Genomic DNA, 14,096 nt, shown 5'->3' with positions numbered 1-14,096 from the left:
TAACTGCTACCCTGCTGGAAGAATAATTCAACGTTTAAAAATACTTTATTATTTGAAAAGAAAAGATAAAGAGGTATCAGGAAAGAGAAAGGTAGTTTTTTTCTTCATTTTGTATTTCCTCTTGATTCTTTCACTGTTTTGTTTTTCAAATCTCAATGCTTAGCTATAATAGTACGGATTCTACCTTACTTTCGTGTGGTAGTTGTTCAATGTACAATTAAATGAGTTGCCTGACTAGTTTTGTTTTCTAACCTGATTTTGAAGCGGAGCTGACTTTTTGTAATATTGTAATAAAATCTGTAAAATATATATTTTTTCTTTTAGAACTAGAAATGTTTTTCGCACCAGCTTTTATCGTCGGTGTTGTTGCACTAGCAGTAAATGCAAGTAAGATTTTTTTCTTCAATTTCTTCATCTTTGCCATGGTACATCGTTCGAACTTAATTCCACTAAATGCTTCATACTGACAAAGACTTGTTGAAGTACAAGTACACGTTTTGTTATGTAAGAAACCGGGTAATCATAAACTAAATACTAAACCATCAAAATCTTAGGAACTTCATACTAAGGACTTACCTGTTTTTCTTCTGAAAACCTATTCAGTTGAAAAGCCCATGAAGAAACTTTTGAACTAGAATTACCGGGAAAGTTAAGGAATTTTAAGAGAAAGACAATTCGCCTATTTTCTTAAAAAAATCGTGTACATTTATTATGTTATGTAAAACGCAACTTTGATCCCAGGACCTGTTATCTCTTTTTGCCTACACAACATTTTTCGTCAGACCTATCAATAAACGCAGCGCGGATGAGAGACAAAATCCCATGGGAACGAGGTTGATGTAAACGATTGTTAGAAATGTAACCAAATGTAACTGTATTTCCCTCATGAAGACTATTTTTTTAAGGACCATATGGTCATGGATTTGGACCACATAGTTACGGCTATGGTGGAGGTCATGGCCATGAAGCTGCAGGATACGGAGGCGGACATCACGCCAGCGCAGGATATGGAGGAAACTTCGGAGGAGGCCACCATGGAGGTGCATACGGAGCTGCTGGACACCATGTTGGAGGACACGGAGGTGCATATGGAGGTAGGAAGTTGTAGGCTAACTTTAGTTGTTGTTTTTCTGTACATAAATCTTGTGACGCTTAGAAATCATTCTTGCGTAGGACACCACGAAGACCATGGTGAGGACATCAAAGTAGAAACTCACGGAATACATCACATTGGTAAGTTATGGTTTTAAAGATTATAAATAAATAAAATGCTGCATTGTTGCAACTAGATAGACATTGATAAATACCGTTTATGTAGGATCGCATGGAGGTATCCACCGTGAACATGGAGGTGCTGGTGGTGGTCACCAGGGAGCATATGGAGCTTTCGGACACCATGGTCAAGGAGGCTACGGAGGTCAATATGGAGGTCATCATGGTGCTGCTGGTCATCATGGCGGCGGTCATCACGGTGGACACGGATGGGCTGATGGATACGTCCATACTCCATGCCATACTCCATGTCATACCACACCATGTTGTGGAGGTTGCGGTTGCGGTGGACACGGTGCGCTTGATGGAGTCCATGTTTACAAGAAACATTCGTTAAAAACAAAGAAAACGAAGAAAGTAAAGACTGTCAAAGCTGCCGCTCAAGATGGTGATGATGATGCACCAGAACAAGAAGAGGAGAAGGTAACCCAACAAGAGAACAAAAAAGCTGACGGAGATGAAGATGAAACTCCAGATAGTGATGATGCCGATGCTGCAGGTACAAATTATATAAAATCTGACACCAAGAATAAGTAGGGCTCCCAAAAATGATAAAAATAAGATGCGGAATAAATAGGAGAGTGGACTAATATTGCTCTTATGTCATAGAAACTACTGCTAAGAACAAGGACGATGATGATGAAGATGATGATGCCAAAGAGGCCGAAGGTAATAGTTCTGAATTACTGAAACAGCTTCTATTTCATCATAAAAAATAACAACCGTTATTACTATAACGAGAAAAAAAACGCAAGGAAATTAACGGTATGGCCTGGAAAACCTTTTTCAATTTAAGGCTTTTAGAAACTGAAATATTAAATTATTTCTACACCTTTTAGATAAGAGCGCTAAGAAATCCACCATGGAAAAAAATGGCCTTGCAGCTCCACATGATGAGGGTGATGACGACAAAAAGAACGGAAAGCAAGGTAGATAAAATCTCTGCATAAATCTAACCAATACCTGAAGCAGTATTTAACAACTCTTCATCTTAAAACATGATAAAAAGCTATCGTGTGTGGTAAGAGAGGGAAATGATTTTTGCATATGTTCTTCTCAAGAGCGTTTTTTACTTGTTTCCAATTTTTACTAACACATTGTTTAGCTATGAAACACGATGAGGAAGAAGACGACAAAAAGAAACTTGGAAAGCAAACTGGTAAGGATAAAACAAATATAAAAATTATGTATATACGTAATATATTTTATAACATAAAAAGGTTAAATTTCGCCCTAACAAGACAAAGATTTTGTTTCACAGATTTTGCTGAAGTTGACTAAATTCACAAATTTCTTTTACCCGTGAAAATTTCTCACAAACAGTAGAAACATGTTCGCATGCATTTAACTGACAATTCAACTTAAACCTAGCTACGAACAAAACAAAAAAATGGTATAAAACCATTTGATTCTGAATTGTATGTTTACCAATAGCTGTATGATAAGATTGATTATAAAATAAAATTGTTTAGCCATGAAACAAGATGATGATGATGATGAGGAAAAGAAGAAGAAACTCGCAAAACAAGGTAATTGAACTGGTGCAAAGTTTGTCATATAGCTAGCTAATAACATATTAAAATTTTCGTTCGTAAAAGATTGTAAGGGTTTAAAAAATTTCTGCTAAATATAAACAAAAGCGCGATTAATTTGTTTTAGCACTAAAACACGATGAAGATGATGATGATAAAAAGCAAGCAGGTAAACAGGCTGGTAAGTTCCTTTCTAAAACTAGCAGATTTTCACAAAAGGAGATATTTAGATGCACTAAGAAAATGACATAAATAAATTTTTACTTTATTATAGTATTTCACATTTATTTATAGCTTTCAAACAAGAAGATGAGGATGACGATAAAAAGAAACTAGGAAAACAAACAGGTACGTTTCCATGGAAAACTTCCCTAAATCTATATTAAAGAAAATCTATATTAAAACGTGTAATTTTTTTGAATGTTTATTTAGCTATGAAACAAGATGATGACGATGAAGAAAAAAAGAAACTCGGAAAACAATCTGGTAAATAAAAAATTGTCTCCTTATTAGAATGTTTTTTGGTGCTAAAAAAAATGAGGACATCGCTATCTTAACACCACCAACCAACCTCCTCCCCACAATTATTCAGTTTGAGAAGAATTTTCAGTAGAATTAGGGAATGTAAGAATTAAAATGTTCACAAGTTATATCAGTGCAAATTTCTGATAAAGAAATCAGAATAAACTGAAGGCATTGTGATCAAAAAAAGGTCTGATAACACAATTTGAATAAAAAAATTGGTCCCACTTCTGACAAAATATATCATTCAGATACAACTAACATTTCTTTATAACGACTTAGAAATTTAAAATTTACCTTCAGCTATGAAACATGATGAAGATGATGATGACAAAAAGAAACTTGGAAAACAAACTGGTACGTTTTTTGTTTTTGTTTTTTTAATAGCAACCTAAAGATTTGGTGAGATTGAATTTTGGGATAAGTAAAAAGATAGTAGCTAGTTAAAAAAATGGTAAAAATATCAGGTTTCAAATTGAAAACATTCGCAAAAAGTCTTTGAACAAATACAAAATATTGGTTATAGAATCCAACTGATGGAAAGTATGACGTCATGTTTTTTATTACAGAGTCAGCGCTAAAAAATTTATTTTTATATTTAAACCAGTGACCGAAAATTGTAAAAACCAGAAATTGTAATCAATATATTTTTTCCTATGATAGTTATAAATCGTGTAAATTTTTAAATGTTTATTTAGCTATGAAGCAAGATGATGACGATGAAGAAAAAAAGAAACTCGGAAAACAATCTGGTAAATAAATTATTTGAACTTTTCATAAACAATAAACTACGAAAGTAGGGACAAAAATACGCAAAAGGCTGAAGTGATTTTGTTTTGTATTTTTGCGCGTAAACCCTCTTTTCTTGACGTCTTGTCTGATGTCTTAAATAAATTAAAAACAACGAAAATAATTTTCTTTACTGTGAATAAAATGATACACATCATCAAGTGTTTTTAGGGGAAACCTTGATGTGCTCTATCAATTTTAATAGTCGCAATGTATTTTTGTTTTTCTTGTATTATTTTAGTTTTCTTTCTCTCTTTCAGCGCTTAAAATGAAACAAGACGACGATGATGATGACGATAAGAAGAAAGCCGCCAAACAATCCGCCTCGCAAGCCGGTAAGTCGAATTATTTCCCTCCCTATAAATCTAATGAATCCCATCTCTAGATTGTACACTAACCGTTAATGTTGAATTTAAAAAATGCTGGTCACACATTTTTAGGATTTGATAATATAATTATAATTTCAGACAACGAACTTACTATTTCAATGTCCTTCTACACCCTTCATGTTTAGCATTTCAAAAAGCTCAAATGATATTATTAGAGAATAACAAGAAATTGACAGAACATAAAAAACACAATAAAAGCCCGCGAAAGAAATTGACAAAACACGCACATACGAAACACACACACACAAGTAATATCTTATACACATTATATATTTACATGACGTGAAAAAATAAAAAAATAAAAATTCTTTTAAATATATTTTAGACTCAGCTAGTCAACAAAACGCTGCCCCAAATGATGCCAAATTAGCTGATGCAGGTACCAGCTTTTTCTGTTTTTGTTAAATTATGCGCTGGGCGCTTAATGGAGCGAGGCACTTAAAGGGGGCGTTAAATAGAGCATTTTCGGTAATTAGTCTTTCATAAAATAGCTTTTCTTTCGACTCACCTCTAGCAAAGTTGTTGAGGAAATCTCTCTATGTTTACAATTTTCTTTTAAAAGCTTTTTAACGTTAAAAAACCCAGAAAATTTGTTCAAAAACATACAGTCCCCAGTACCCCAAAAGCATGTAATTGACAAAAAAGGTTGTAATGGAATACTTTCTTATCATTTAGCTACCCCTGGAAACCTTCAAATGGCTAGTGCCGAGGAGAAAAAAGGTGATAAGCAAGCTCTAACACAGAACGGTTAGTTTAATTTTTATTGTTAACTCCTTTCCTCTGTAGCATGCTTAAATTATAAATTGTTTGTAGCAAACATTATCTCCTATTAATATTTTTAAATTGACATGGTGAACGTTATTTGTTTCTTTTTTAGCTCCTGTCAATGCTCAAAATGATTCTGACGCCAAGAAATATCTCTCAAGTAATAAACAATAAGAACTTTTTGTAAACAATCAACAACAATAATATTATAGTGTATAATTTTTTATTAAGAAAATAAATTATTTATTTGTTTACAATACCTTTTTGTTTTCAATAAGCGAGACCAAGAAATTAGTACTAAGCGAGAATAAATATAATAAGCGACAATTCTGTCTGTGTGATATTTCATCATTGGAACCCCTCGAAGCTGATCATGGAGATATTAGTTTGCGCTGCCATTATTGATGACGTGTGCAAAGGTGAGATAGCATTTTAATCCTACACTGCCTTGATTCAATAACCTCCATGTACGCACTTACAACACAAAAACTACATATTATACGCTAATGACACCCATGGATGCACTGACTTGCATAAAAAACATACATCTATCTCACACACACGCACAAAAGACAGCAACTATTACTTTCACGACAGCTTCGGGCGGTTTCAAAGAGCAAATGAAAAATATTGATTTTTCTGTTCTTTCTTTTAGCTGCCAATGCCGCTATTGATGGTAAGAATTCTCCCTTAGCTCTATTTTCTTTTCTTCTTTAACATCACTTTGGTGACGCTGAAAGTTTTTTTTATTATTTTTTTTCTTTTTTTATTTTAGTGGCAGCAGAAGCAGTAGGTAAGACTGATTTTTTTGCAAACTTTTTCTTGAGTTTCAACCCACTCACCTGATGAATTCTGAAGCGAAAAAGCCAATGCCATCCAATTGGAGTTTAAGGCATTGATAAAAAGTTTAAGATCAAAAGATAAATATTGGAATCGATATTATTAATAGTGAATTTATCTGGGTTTTTTTTCTCAGGATACAAACTTCAAAATTGGTAAGGTTTAGAAGCAATCAACGCTTGGGACCTGATAAAAATAGTTACTGCAATTATGCTTTTTATATTTTATGCATCTATGAAAAAAAGAGTTTAGCTAACTGTTCTACAAAACAAAACATAAAAAAGCTAATTGGTACATCAGTTTTAGTTAAATTTCATTTTATTTCATCTTATTTTCTATAGTTGACGCCGAGTCATTAGAAGATGGCAAAGTCAAAGCCGCTGATAATGGTAAATACTTTTGTGGATTCAATTTAAACAACGATCCAATATGTTTAAGGCAATTCAAATCCTAAAACTTCCACTTCACATCTAACATGTTTTGTTTAGGCAAAACTAGTGGAGCTGAAACAAGTGGTATGAAATACTTAAAAGGTATTTATCGTTTTCAAAAATATTTAATTAATCAACCGAGAAAGATCTCATCTAAATATATTTTTAATGCATTTTTTAGCTGCCAGTGATGCTGTAGCAGGTTTGTACGATATCAACATTATAAAAATAATATTCCCTTAATCGCATGTATTTCAATCTTCTGGTTTTTCCATAGTTTGGAACTCTCATAATCTAACCAGCTTTGACATATATGTTGTTCTCCTTATTGTATTAAGTTTAGATTTTATTCCTTTTTAGCTGCCCATCACGCACTATGTAAGTTGTTATTTCAGCTTTCTTTATTGAAATGCAACTGAGAATAAATCATCAAAAAAATAAAGGTAATAGTAGAAACATGAATTAAATATGTTTTTCTTTCTTTCTAGCAAAAGCAGCAGAATTAGGAGGATTTGGTTCTCTTCCTGAACCAAACTACCAACCATTAGAAAAAGGAGAAAAAGACACTGGTTTAGCTAAAAAATATACTCAAGGTAAGTCTGTGAGTTAATTTCTAACTCGTGGTCTATGTCCATTCCTTATATATGCATATATTCATAATACTATTTTTAATTTAATTTTAGCGGCAACCGAAGCTGTTAATGGTATGTGTTCCAACATCGTAATCTCCTTCTTTGCAAAAAATAATCCTTTTTTGTCTTAAATTAATTATATGACTTTTTTCTCATGTTTTTTTTCTATTTTTCTAGCGGCGGAAAAAGCGTTAGATAACTTGGCAGCAGTAGGCTACCCTGAAGTTGTTCCACCAATCAATGAAGCTAGAATTACACAAACAAGTAATTTGCACTAACTTTTCCTCCTTCCAATGTTTTTTTTTTATAAGCATGACATTTAGGCTGATGAGCATATTTTGAGCATGTTCATGTATTTTTCCATAGAGATATAATAAAAGAGATATCTCTATGGTTTCTCATAAGCATATTTCAATAAATCTTTTTGCCATTACGCATAACCCAAGCATATTTTGAGCTTGAAGTAGTACTTTTTATCCTTAAGCCTCATTTTGGTATTTCAATTCCTAAGAAAACAAACACGACTCACTATCTCAATGTCCATTTTGTGTGTATGCAAAAACTAACCTCGGCCAGGCGGACTGACTCTGAACAATGGAAACGTTAAACAAACGCAGAATCAAAAAATAATTTTTATATTTACAACAAAAAAATTGATTGCATGTGCACATTGGTAGGATGCGTTTATATGGGAAAATTCATCGCGCCTTGCAGGGATCTCAGCAAATTTAACCGAGATCCCGCTTTAGACGGATTAGCTTGTCTCATATAAACACCCCTCAAATAAGCAGTCTCTCTAAATCTCCTTGTCTATTATTACCGAAAGAATTTAACGTCAAGAATACAATAATGCAGTAGCATTTTAAAGGTTAATTTGATTTTTTGGCAATACGGATTGTGAATTTGAATTACCTGGTTCTGTGCCATATCAGCTAAATTTCCGTAATTAGGTAAAGGTAAAATTTACTGCACTTTATTAATTGTATATTGTTTCTTTTAGGTGCTAAAAAAGGTGACTTTCCTGCAGCAGAAGACAGTGAAAATGGTTCAGGCGATGACAGTAAGTACAAAATTAAATATTTAAAACAATATTTTATAGCTGTTGTCTGGTAATAATACAAAAGAGCAAGAAATTTTAAGGCTTGAATAATCTTTTATTTTTAGCTGGCACTAGAAAATCAGTAATTCCAAACAGAACTGACAAACAGGGAGAATATATTGAAGGTATGTGGATACACATGTTAACATCTTATTTTTCTGATATTTTCTTAGAGTCTGTAATGTTCCTGACGTTTCCCCCTATTCTAGCTATTATGGCCCAAAATTTTATACGTGTTGGATTACCCTAAAAATATTGATAGAACAAACTGTGAAAAATTTGATCAATGTCATCATATTCCTAATTTTCACTCTTCTGAACGGACTAAAAATCTTATCAGGGAGACTAGAATTGATACAATAATAAAAAGACTTTATTTTTTCTTTATAGCTGCCAACAGGGCCGTAGATGGTAAGGAAAATATCAACATTTTAATTTCCTTATAATAGGTTTATTTCGCTAAATCATTCAAAAATGATTATCTTTTTTAGAAGCACACGAGGCTTTAGTTAATGCTGAAATCAAACTTCCAGAAAAAAGAAGCCTTTAAAAAATGACCTTCTGAAATCTCATGAAATAGTGTGCAACCTAATGAGACTTGAATCGTACCCGTTAAAAAATCATTAGCTTTCAAAAATAACAACAGTTAGAAGACAAAATCGTTATTGTGATTATTACCACCTGTAAATTATTTTTTCCTGAGAAAATTTATGTTGTATTCATATTTGAGTACGTAAAAAAAATGTGCATTGTTGCAAAAAATGAAAATTGGTTATTTCTCCCTTATCATTAGCATAGTCCAACTATGATGAACGGTATCATCTGCTAGAAACAAAAGCCCACTTTCAATTACAAGATATTTATACTGCACCTATTGCTATTGACCTTTTACCGCTGCGCAGAGCTTTATTTTAGAGGTTCATTGGCATATTTCTTAACCTCAAAATTCATCTTAGCATTACTTACAAAAAATGTTTCTTCCATCCCTTTTATGCTTTAAATTTAGACAACATAACCGAAATCGTTTTCATACGCGCCAACCTTCCATTAGAGCTTTCCTCTAATAAATTTATCAAGCATAGTTTTTATTGCATTCCTTAGGTAAATATTTTTAAACTGGTTTATTTTATTTCTAACTTGATCTATTACATTACCATTTTTAAATCTTACTGGGGCGAGGAAAAATATTAGGGGTTCTAACACACTTTTTTTTACTTAATTCGCCTTACACATAGACATAATACAAAACTAATACATTTCCGTCAATATTATTCCTTATTGAGACCATTATCGTATGTAAAAAGAAATTAGTATAAACAAAACAATTAGTACGAAATTAAACAACATTCAAAGATGAAAAAAAATGATTGAGTTCTAACCTTGGACGTTCTTGACAATAGAAAGTGAATATGCAATATTCCCTTGGATGTGTTACGCATTTCCTTTTGGTTTTTGCCAAAAACTCAAATAAGATTCACAAATTAGTAGAATACACAGAACAGAGAATTAAAAAAAAACATGGTTTCTTTATCGATTATATGTCTGCGCCAACCAAATTTAAAAGCAATTTTTTGTAGTCGCCACTACAATCTCCTTGAATCATCTTGTACAATGTTTTGTGGTACTTTCGCAAGAACTCAGTTTTGATGTCAGCAAGATCAATCTAAAAATAAGACGTGGTTAAAATTGATTTAAAACCTTATACACCTTTAGATATCTGATAACGCTGTTTCATCGTTCGATATTATGTTGAAACAAAACGTTTGCAGATTTCTTTGTACGGGTACAATAAAAAGTTACCTCCGATCTCGACACAATGATTCGAATAAGCAAGCTATCATTCGTTCCTGCCCCCTTCATTGATTTCCACAATCGATCAGCAAAATATTCAGAAGGATTCCGAGCACATTGTACTTTAAGGAAAAATAGAACATAAATTAAAAATTATCGTAAACAATAATTCGTGCCTTAAATAAAAGTTATAATATAGCTAAAATTTACCAATGCATTTAAATCCAGCCTTCAAATCACCAGACATCTCTCTGTCGATACTGTTCAAGATATCACGTTGCGAGACCTAAAAACAGAAGATGCAGCTACACATATTGCTAAATAGCAATAGAATTACGTTTTGGTGACCTGTGGGTGACGAAAAGGGAAAATAAGAATGGAAATGGGGTTAATAAGGCTAATGAAACAATTCGTTCTAACGAGGAAGGTAAACAAAATAGTCATCAATACCTTTACGTATTCAGAAAATGTTGCATTCAACTGGTGGAAATTGCGAGATGCTAAAACAACGTTAAAACGAGACTCGTCAGTGCCCCATTTCTTTTCACCGGCCTAAAGAATTTAAATCGTCAGTAAAAGAAGCCATTAATAACAACAAGAATAACAATACGAAAAACAAACAAAAAAACTTCAGCATAAAATAGGGTTTCGTGCCTTATATAAATCTTGCGCTTCCTTCGCAGCTTTCGCAATATCAACTGTGTCAGTTTCATCACGGTTAGCCTATAATACAAAAAGTAAATGTGAAAAAACAGTCAAAAGCAGATAAACAACTCAAAAGCATAGATGCAGCCACTTAATGCTTCATGTACCTGGCACATGGAGACCAACAATCGTTTAAAATGACCACTTGTCTCGCTAACACAATCCTTTTCTAAATCTCTCTTGTAATCTACAGGTAACAAAGGTAAAAATAAGAATGAAAGCAATCTTTAAAAGCAGGAGATGTTAACAAGCGGTACTTACAGGTGGCATATTCTTGCTTGATTTCGCGAATTTGCTAAAAAACAAGAAAACTCTGAGTGCTAAACTTTTTTACTAAAGGAGCAATTTCTGGTCTAAGTTACAGAAACCACAATACACCCTACAGCTACCACAGGGAAGCCACATATCCAACATTCTTTCCCAAAGATTTTGAGTGGCTATAAATGGACAGACTCTGCCCCAGTTTGCGGAAATTTGAAATTTAATCTATACGTAAAGTTCTTTGTATAACGCCATATAGACATTATATTACTTACAGCATTCGTACGAGAGCATAATATATCAATAAGAGTCTCTTCATCAGTGCCAGCACCCTAAAAACAAGAGAAAACGTGCATCAAGAGCAAAAAAACGCAAATACAAGAATTGAATAATAAGACGCTTTTTACAAATAGGTTAAAAAGTAATTACGTTCAAATAATAAGTTTTTGTTTATGATAATACCTTAAGTCTCGGTAAACAACCAGGGAAGAAATTAAACCGGAAATATTAACAAAAATTAAAATTAAAATCATCAAATTACTCAACCTCTATATAAATCTTCGTTCGATGCACGAACCGTTGCAGTGCATTTTTACGACTCAAATTCAAAACAAAATAAAGAACGACTTATTCTGATTAGAACACTTAAAAAAATGGGTGCAAAAATAAAAGCGCTTTCCCAAAATTTTAAACGTTCCATTAAAATAAATTCTGTATACATAAAAATAGTTACCCGCATAGCTCTTCTTAAGCACTTCGCATCAAACAGTACAGATGGTTCCAACATAGCCAACAAACATTCTTCTAAATTACCACTGAGCTCTGATTTTAAGTCGTTCATCAAATCCTAAAACAAAGTGATCACAAATAATTACATAAGCGACTAAACATAAATTAAAAAATATACATCCTTTTTTTAACTTTTTGAAAGAGTTATTTGCTTTGAGACTTCATATTAAAAATTTTTCCCCACCTTTCCAAACATAGTTTTATATCTCAATCTGATTTCCACTCTCTGACGATTGCATCGTTGCGCGATGATGTTGATTAAAGCTGCTTCATCAGTGCCTATGTAAGAAAATTTAGTTATGTGTAAATTGGTTACTTTTCAAACTCTCAAAGGCCAAATTATCCGCAATAGCATCTCATTCAGGCAAGCCTCACCTGCACCTCTCATTGCCTTTCTGAGAAGTTCACAGTCTGCTTCAGCATCAAATGGTGAAATTGGTTTGATAGTACCACCCTATTAATAGCATATAAAACAATAAATAAATAAAGACATTTATACAAATTATACGTATTGCTGTAAATCGTCTGCAAAAATTCAACAGTACCTTTCTTCCAACACTCATGTTAGCCATTTGAGTAGTGGGAGGCTAAAAATAAAAAATATAAAATTGATTATATTTATTATATTATTAGAATCTAATAAAGCCGTGTGGGCATTAGGTCAAACAACACAATAAAGAACGTTTAGAACCTGTGCGACTGGTCTGCTAGGAGCTACTGGTTGCGCTGCTGCTACTGGTTGAGCTGTTGCTGGTGGAGGTCGTGCTGGTGCTACTTGTTTAGCAGGAGCTGGCTGGTGTTGAGCAGGTTGCGGTGGTTGTTGGCCATATCCTTGTTGAGGGGGCTGTTGCCCACCCTGTTGAGGGGGTTGTTGCCCATATCCTTGTTGAGGGGGTTGTTGCCCATACCCTTGTTGAGGTGGTTGTTGGTTATAGCCCTGTGCTGGAGGCTGCCCATAACCTGCTTGTGGTTGCGGTGGCTGTTGTCCATAACCTGGTTGGGGCTGGTAACCACCATATGGTTGCGGTTGTTGGTATCCTGGCTGACCTCCAGGAGGTCCATATCCATACGGCTGAGCGGGTGGCGGACCACCTAAACATAAATATGAACATTCTCTCTATCAGTTTCTCATAATAACCAAGATGTAAAATTGATATGTAGAAAAAGTTCATATGAACAACAACATTCACCACAATAAGTCATGAGTAAATTGGGGAAATCAAATTAAACAAACCTGAGTAAGGTTGAGCTGGTGGAGCACCATATCCTGGTTGTGGCGGGTATCCTGGTTGAGGAGGATAACCACCCACTCCTGGTGGGTATGCAACAGGTGCAGCAGGGTATCCACCTGCAGGTGGATATCCCATATCTGGAGGTGGGTACTAAAATAATTATTAAAAGTTTTTTGCAATATGAAATATAAACTTAATTTACACATATCGTTAGTAAAAAAAAGGGAAAAATACATATTTGAAAGAACTAAATTCAAAGAGACTTAAACAACTTACTCCACCACCCCCTTGTGGATAACCATAACCACCGCCAGGAGGATAAGCCATTTTTGTCTTATTTAGAAGAACTAAATCACACAAAAAAAAAAATATTGTGATAAAATATACACAGCTCAAATGTGCTCTTTATTTCTCTGGTTGAAAATATGGTATGCCTTTTTCTGGAAAGTATAGCCAAATAAAAAGAACTAATATAACATATATATAAAAAGATAATTTAGGACAATTCAAAATATCAGATGTGGATAACTATTTTGATAAAATAATCAGAAATTGTAAGAAATTAAATTTTGAACCACAGAAAGATACGAGGTAAACTCTAAACACATGAACATTGCATATGACTAAATATGGAAAAATTACACAAGGTAATAGTTACAATATATATGGAGTATATAAATATTAACCGAACCTTAGTTTTGCAAACTTTAAACAATCTTGCATTTATTTCACAATTTTTTTTCACAAGAGCTCAGGCTCGAAAATGCAATATAACTTTTTAAAGAAGAATTTATGTGGCTAAAAATCACAAAAAATTACCCACTTAAAGAAAATGATCCCTAATAAATAAAACACTATACTATAGTTAGCTTAACTTCATAATGGACACTGTTTAACATAGTCTCATTAAAATCTTTTTTCATTACTTAGCTAGCCAGCTTGCTATACTTCAGAACTGCAAACTGCGAATAATTTTTTCCTGTCATTGTGTGCTTTAACAAAGCTGAGAAAAACTACCTGTCTGCAGCGTGCTGAAGAAGTGTTGTT

The 14,096-nt window shown here is 33.4% G+C and overlaps 2 protein-coding genes across 2 annotated transcripts; one reads left to right on the top strand and one right to left on the bottom strand.

Moving 5' to 3' along the window:
- LOC130653975 (sarcoplasmic reticulum histidine-rich calcium-binding protein-like) lies at nt 1-9,039 on the top strand. Its single transcript, XM_057456474.1, has 31 exons — nt 1-91; nt 325-387; nt 906-1,094; nt 1,174-1,233; nt 1,319-1,771; nt 1,882-1,941; nt 2,112-2,201; nt 2,378-2,431; nt 2,745-2,801; nt 2,932-2,985; nt 3,099-3,152; nt 3,237-3,290; nt 3,630-3,683; nt 4,025-4,078; nt 4,376-4,450; nt 4,830-4,883; nt 5,180-5,251; nt 5,382-5,429; nt 5,925-5,945; nt 6,045-6,062; nt 6,451-6,498; nt 6,598-6,642; nt 6,722-6,742; nt 6,901-6,918; nt 7,029-7,133; nt 7,224-7,244; nt 7,350-7,436; nt 8,173-8,232; nt 8,337-8,396; nt 8,662-8,682; nt 8,763-9,039. Exons 2-31 carry the CDS (start codon nt 333-335, stop codon nt 8,819-8,821), a joined length of 2,121 nt encoding a protein of 706 aa, XP_057312457.1. The 5' UTR covers nt 1-91; nt 325-332; the 3' UTR covers nt 8,822-9,039.
- Nucleotides 9,040-9,465: 426 nt separating this feature from the next.
- Nucleotides 9,466-13,762, bottom strand: LOC130653976 (annexin A4-like). The gene is made up of 15 exons (XM_057456475.1): nt 13,326-13,762; nt 13,052-13,199; nt 12,509-12,909; nt 12,363-12,404; nt 12,193-12,271; nt 12,002-12,096; nt 11,762-11,875; nt 11,304-11,360; nt 11,029-11,062; nt 10,875-10,954; nt 10,717-10,785; nt 10,513-10,614; nt 10,273-10,348; nt 10,072-10,184; nt 9,466-9,934 (listed from the first exon to the last, which is right to left on the bottom strand). The coding sequence occupies exons 1-15, from the start codon at nt 13,374-13,376 to the stop codon at nt 9,806-9,808; spliced, it is 1,590 nt and encodes a 529-aa protein (XP_057312458.1). The 5' UTR covers nt 13,377-13,762; the 3' UTR covers nt 9,466-9,805.
- Between the last annotated feature and the right edge of the window lie 334 nt (nt 13,763-14,096).

This window comes from Hydractinia symbiolongicarpus, chromosome 8 (genome assembly GCF_029227915.1).
Source record: "Hydractinia symbiolongicarpus strain clone_291-10 chromosome 8, HSymV2.1, whole genome shotgun sequence".
NCBI lineage: Eukaryota > Metazoa > Cnidaria > Hydrozoa > Anthoathecata > Hydractiniidae > Hydractinia > Hydractinia symbiolongicarpus.
Note: the sequence above shows the minus strand (reverse complement) of the source record. Positions and strands in the feature narration are given on the sequence as shown.

Excerpts from the sequence above, each read along its gene's own strand:
- LOC130653976 (XM_057456475.1), bottom strand. The coding sequence starts at position 13,376 with ATGGCTTATCCTCCTGGCGGTGGTTATGGTTATCCACAAGGGGGTGGT. Across the intron at positions 11,063-11,303 it reads TATGCTCTCGTACGAATGCT|CAAATTCGCGAAATCAAGCA; the intron begins GTAAGTAATATA and ends CTTGTTTTTTAG. Across the intron at positions 10,786-10,874 it reads TGTTGGTCTCCATGTGCCAG|GCTAACCGTGATGAAACTGA; the intron begins GTACATGAAGCA and ends TTTGTATTATAG.
- LOC130653975 (XM_057456474.1), top strand. The coding sequence starts at position 333 with ATGTTTTTCGCACCAGCTTTTATCGTCGGTGTTGTTGCACTAGCAGTA. Across the intron at positions 3,153-3,236 it reads GAAACTAGGAAAACAAACAG|CTATGAAACAAGATGATGAC; the intron begins GTACGTTTCCAT and ends ATGTTTATTTAG. Across the intron at positions 7,437-8,172 it reads AGCTAGAATTACACAAACAA|GTGCTAAAAAAGGTGACTTT; the intron begins GTAATTTGCACT and ends TGTTTCTTTTAG.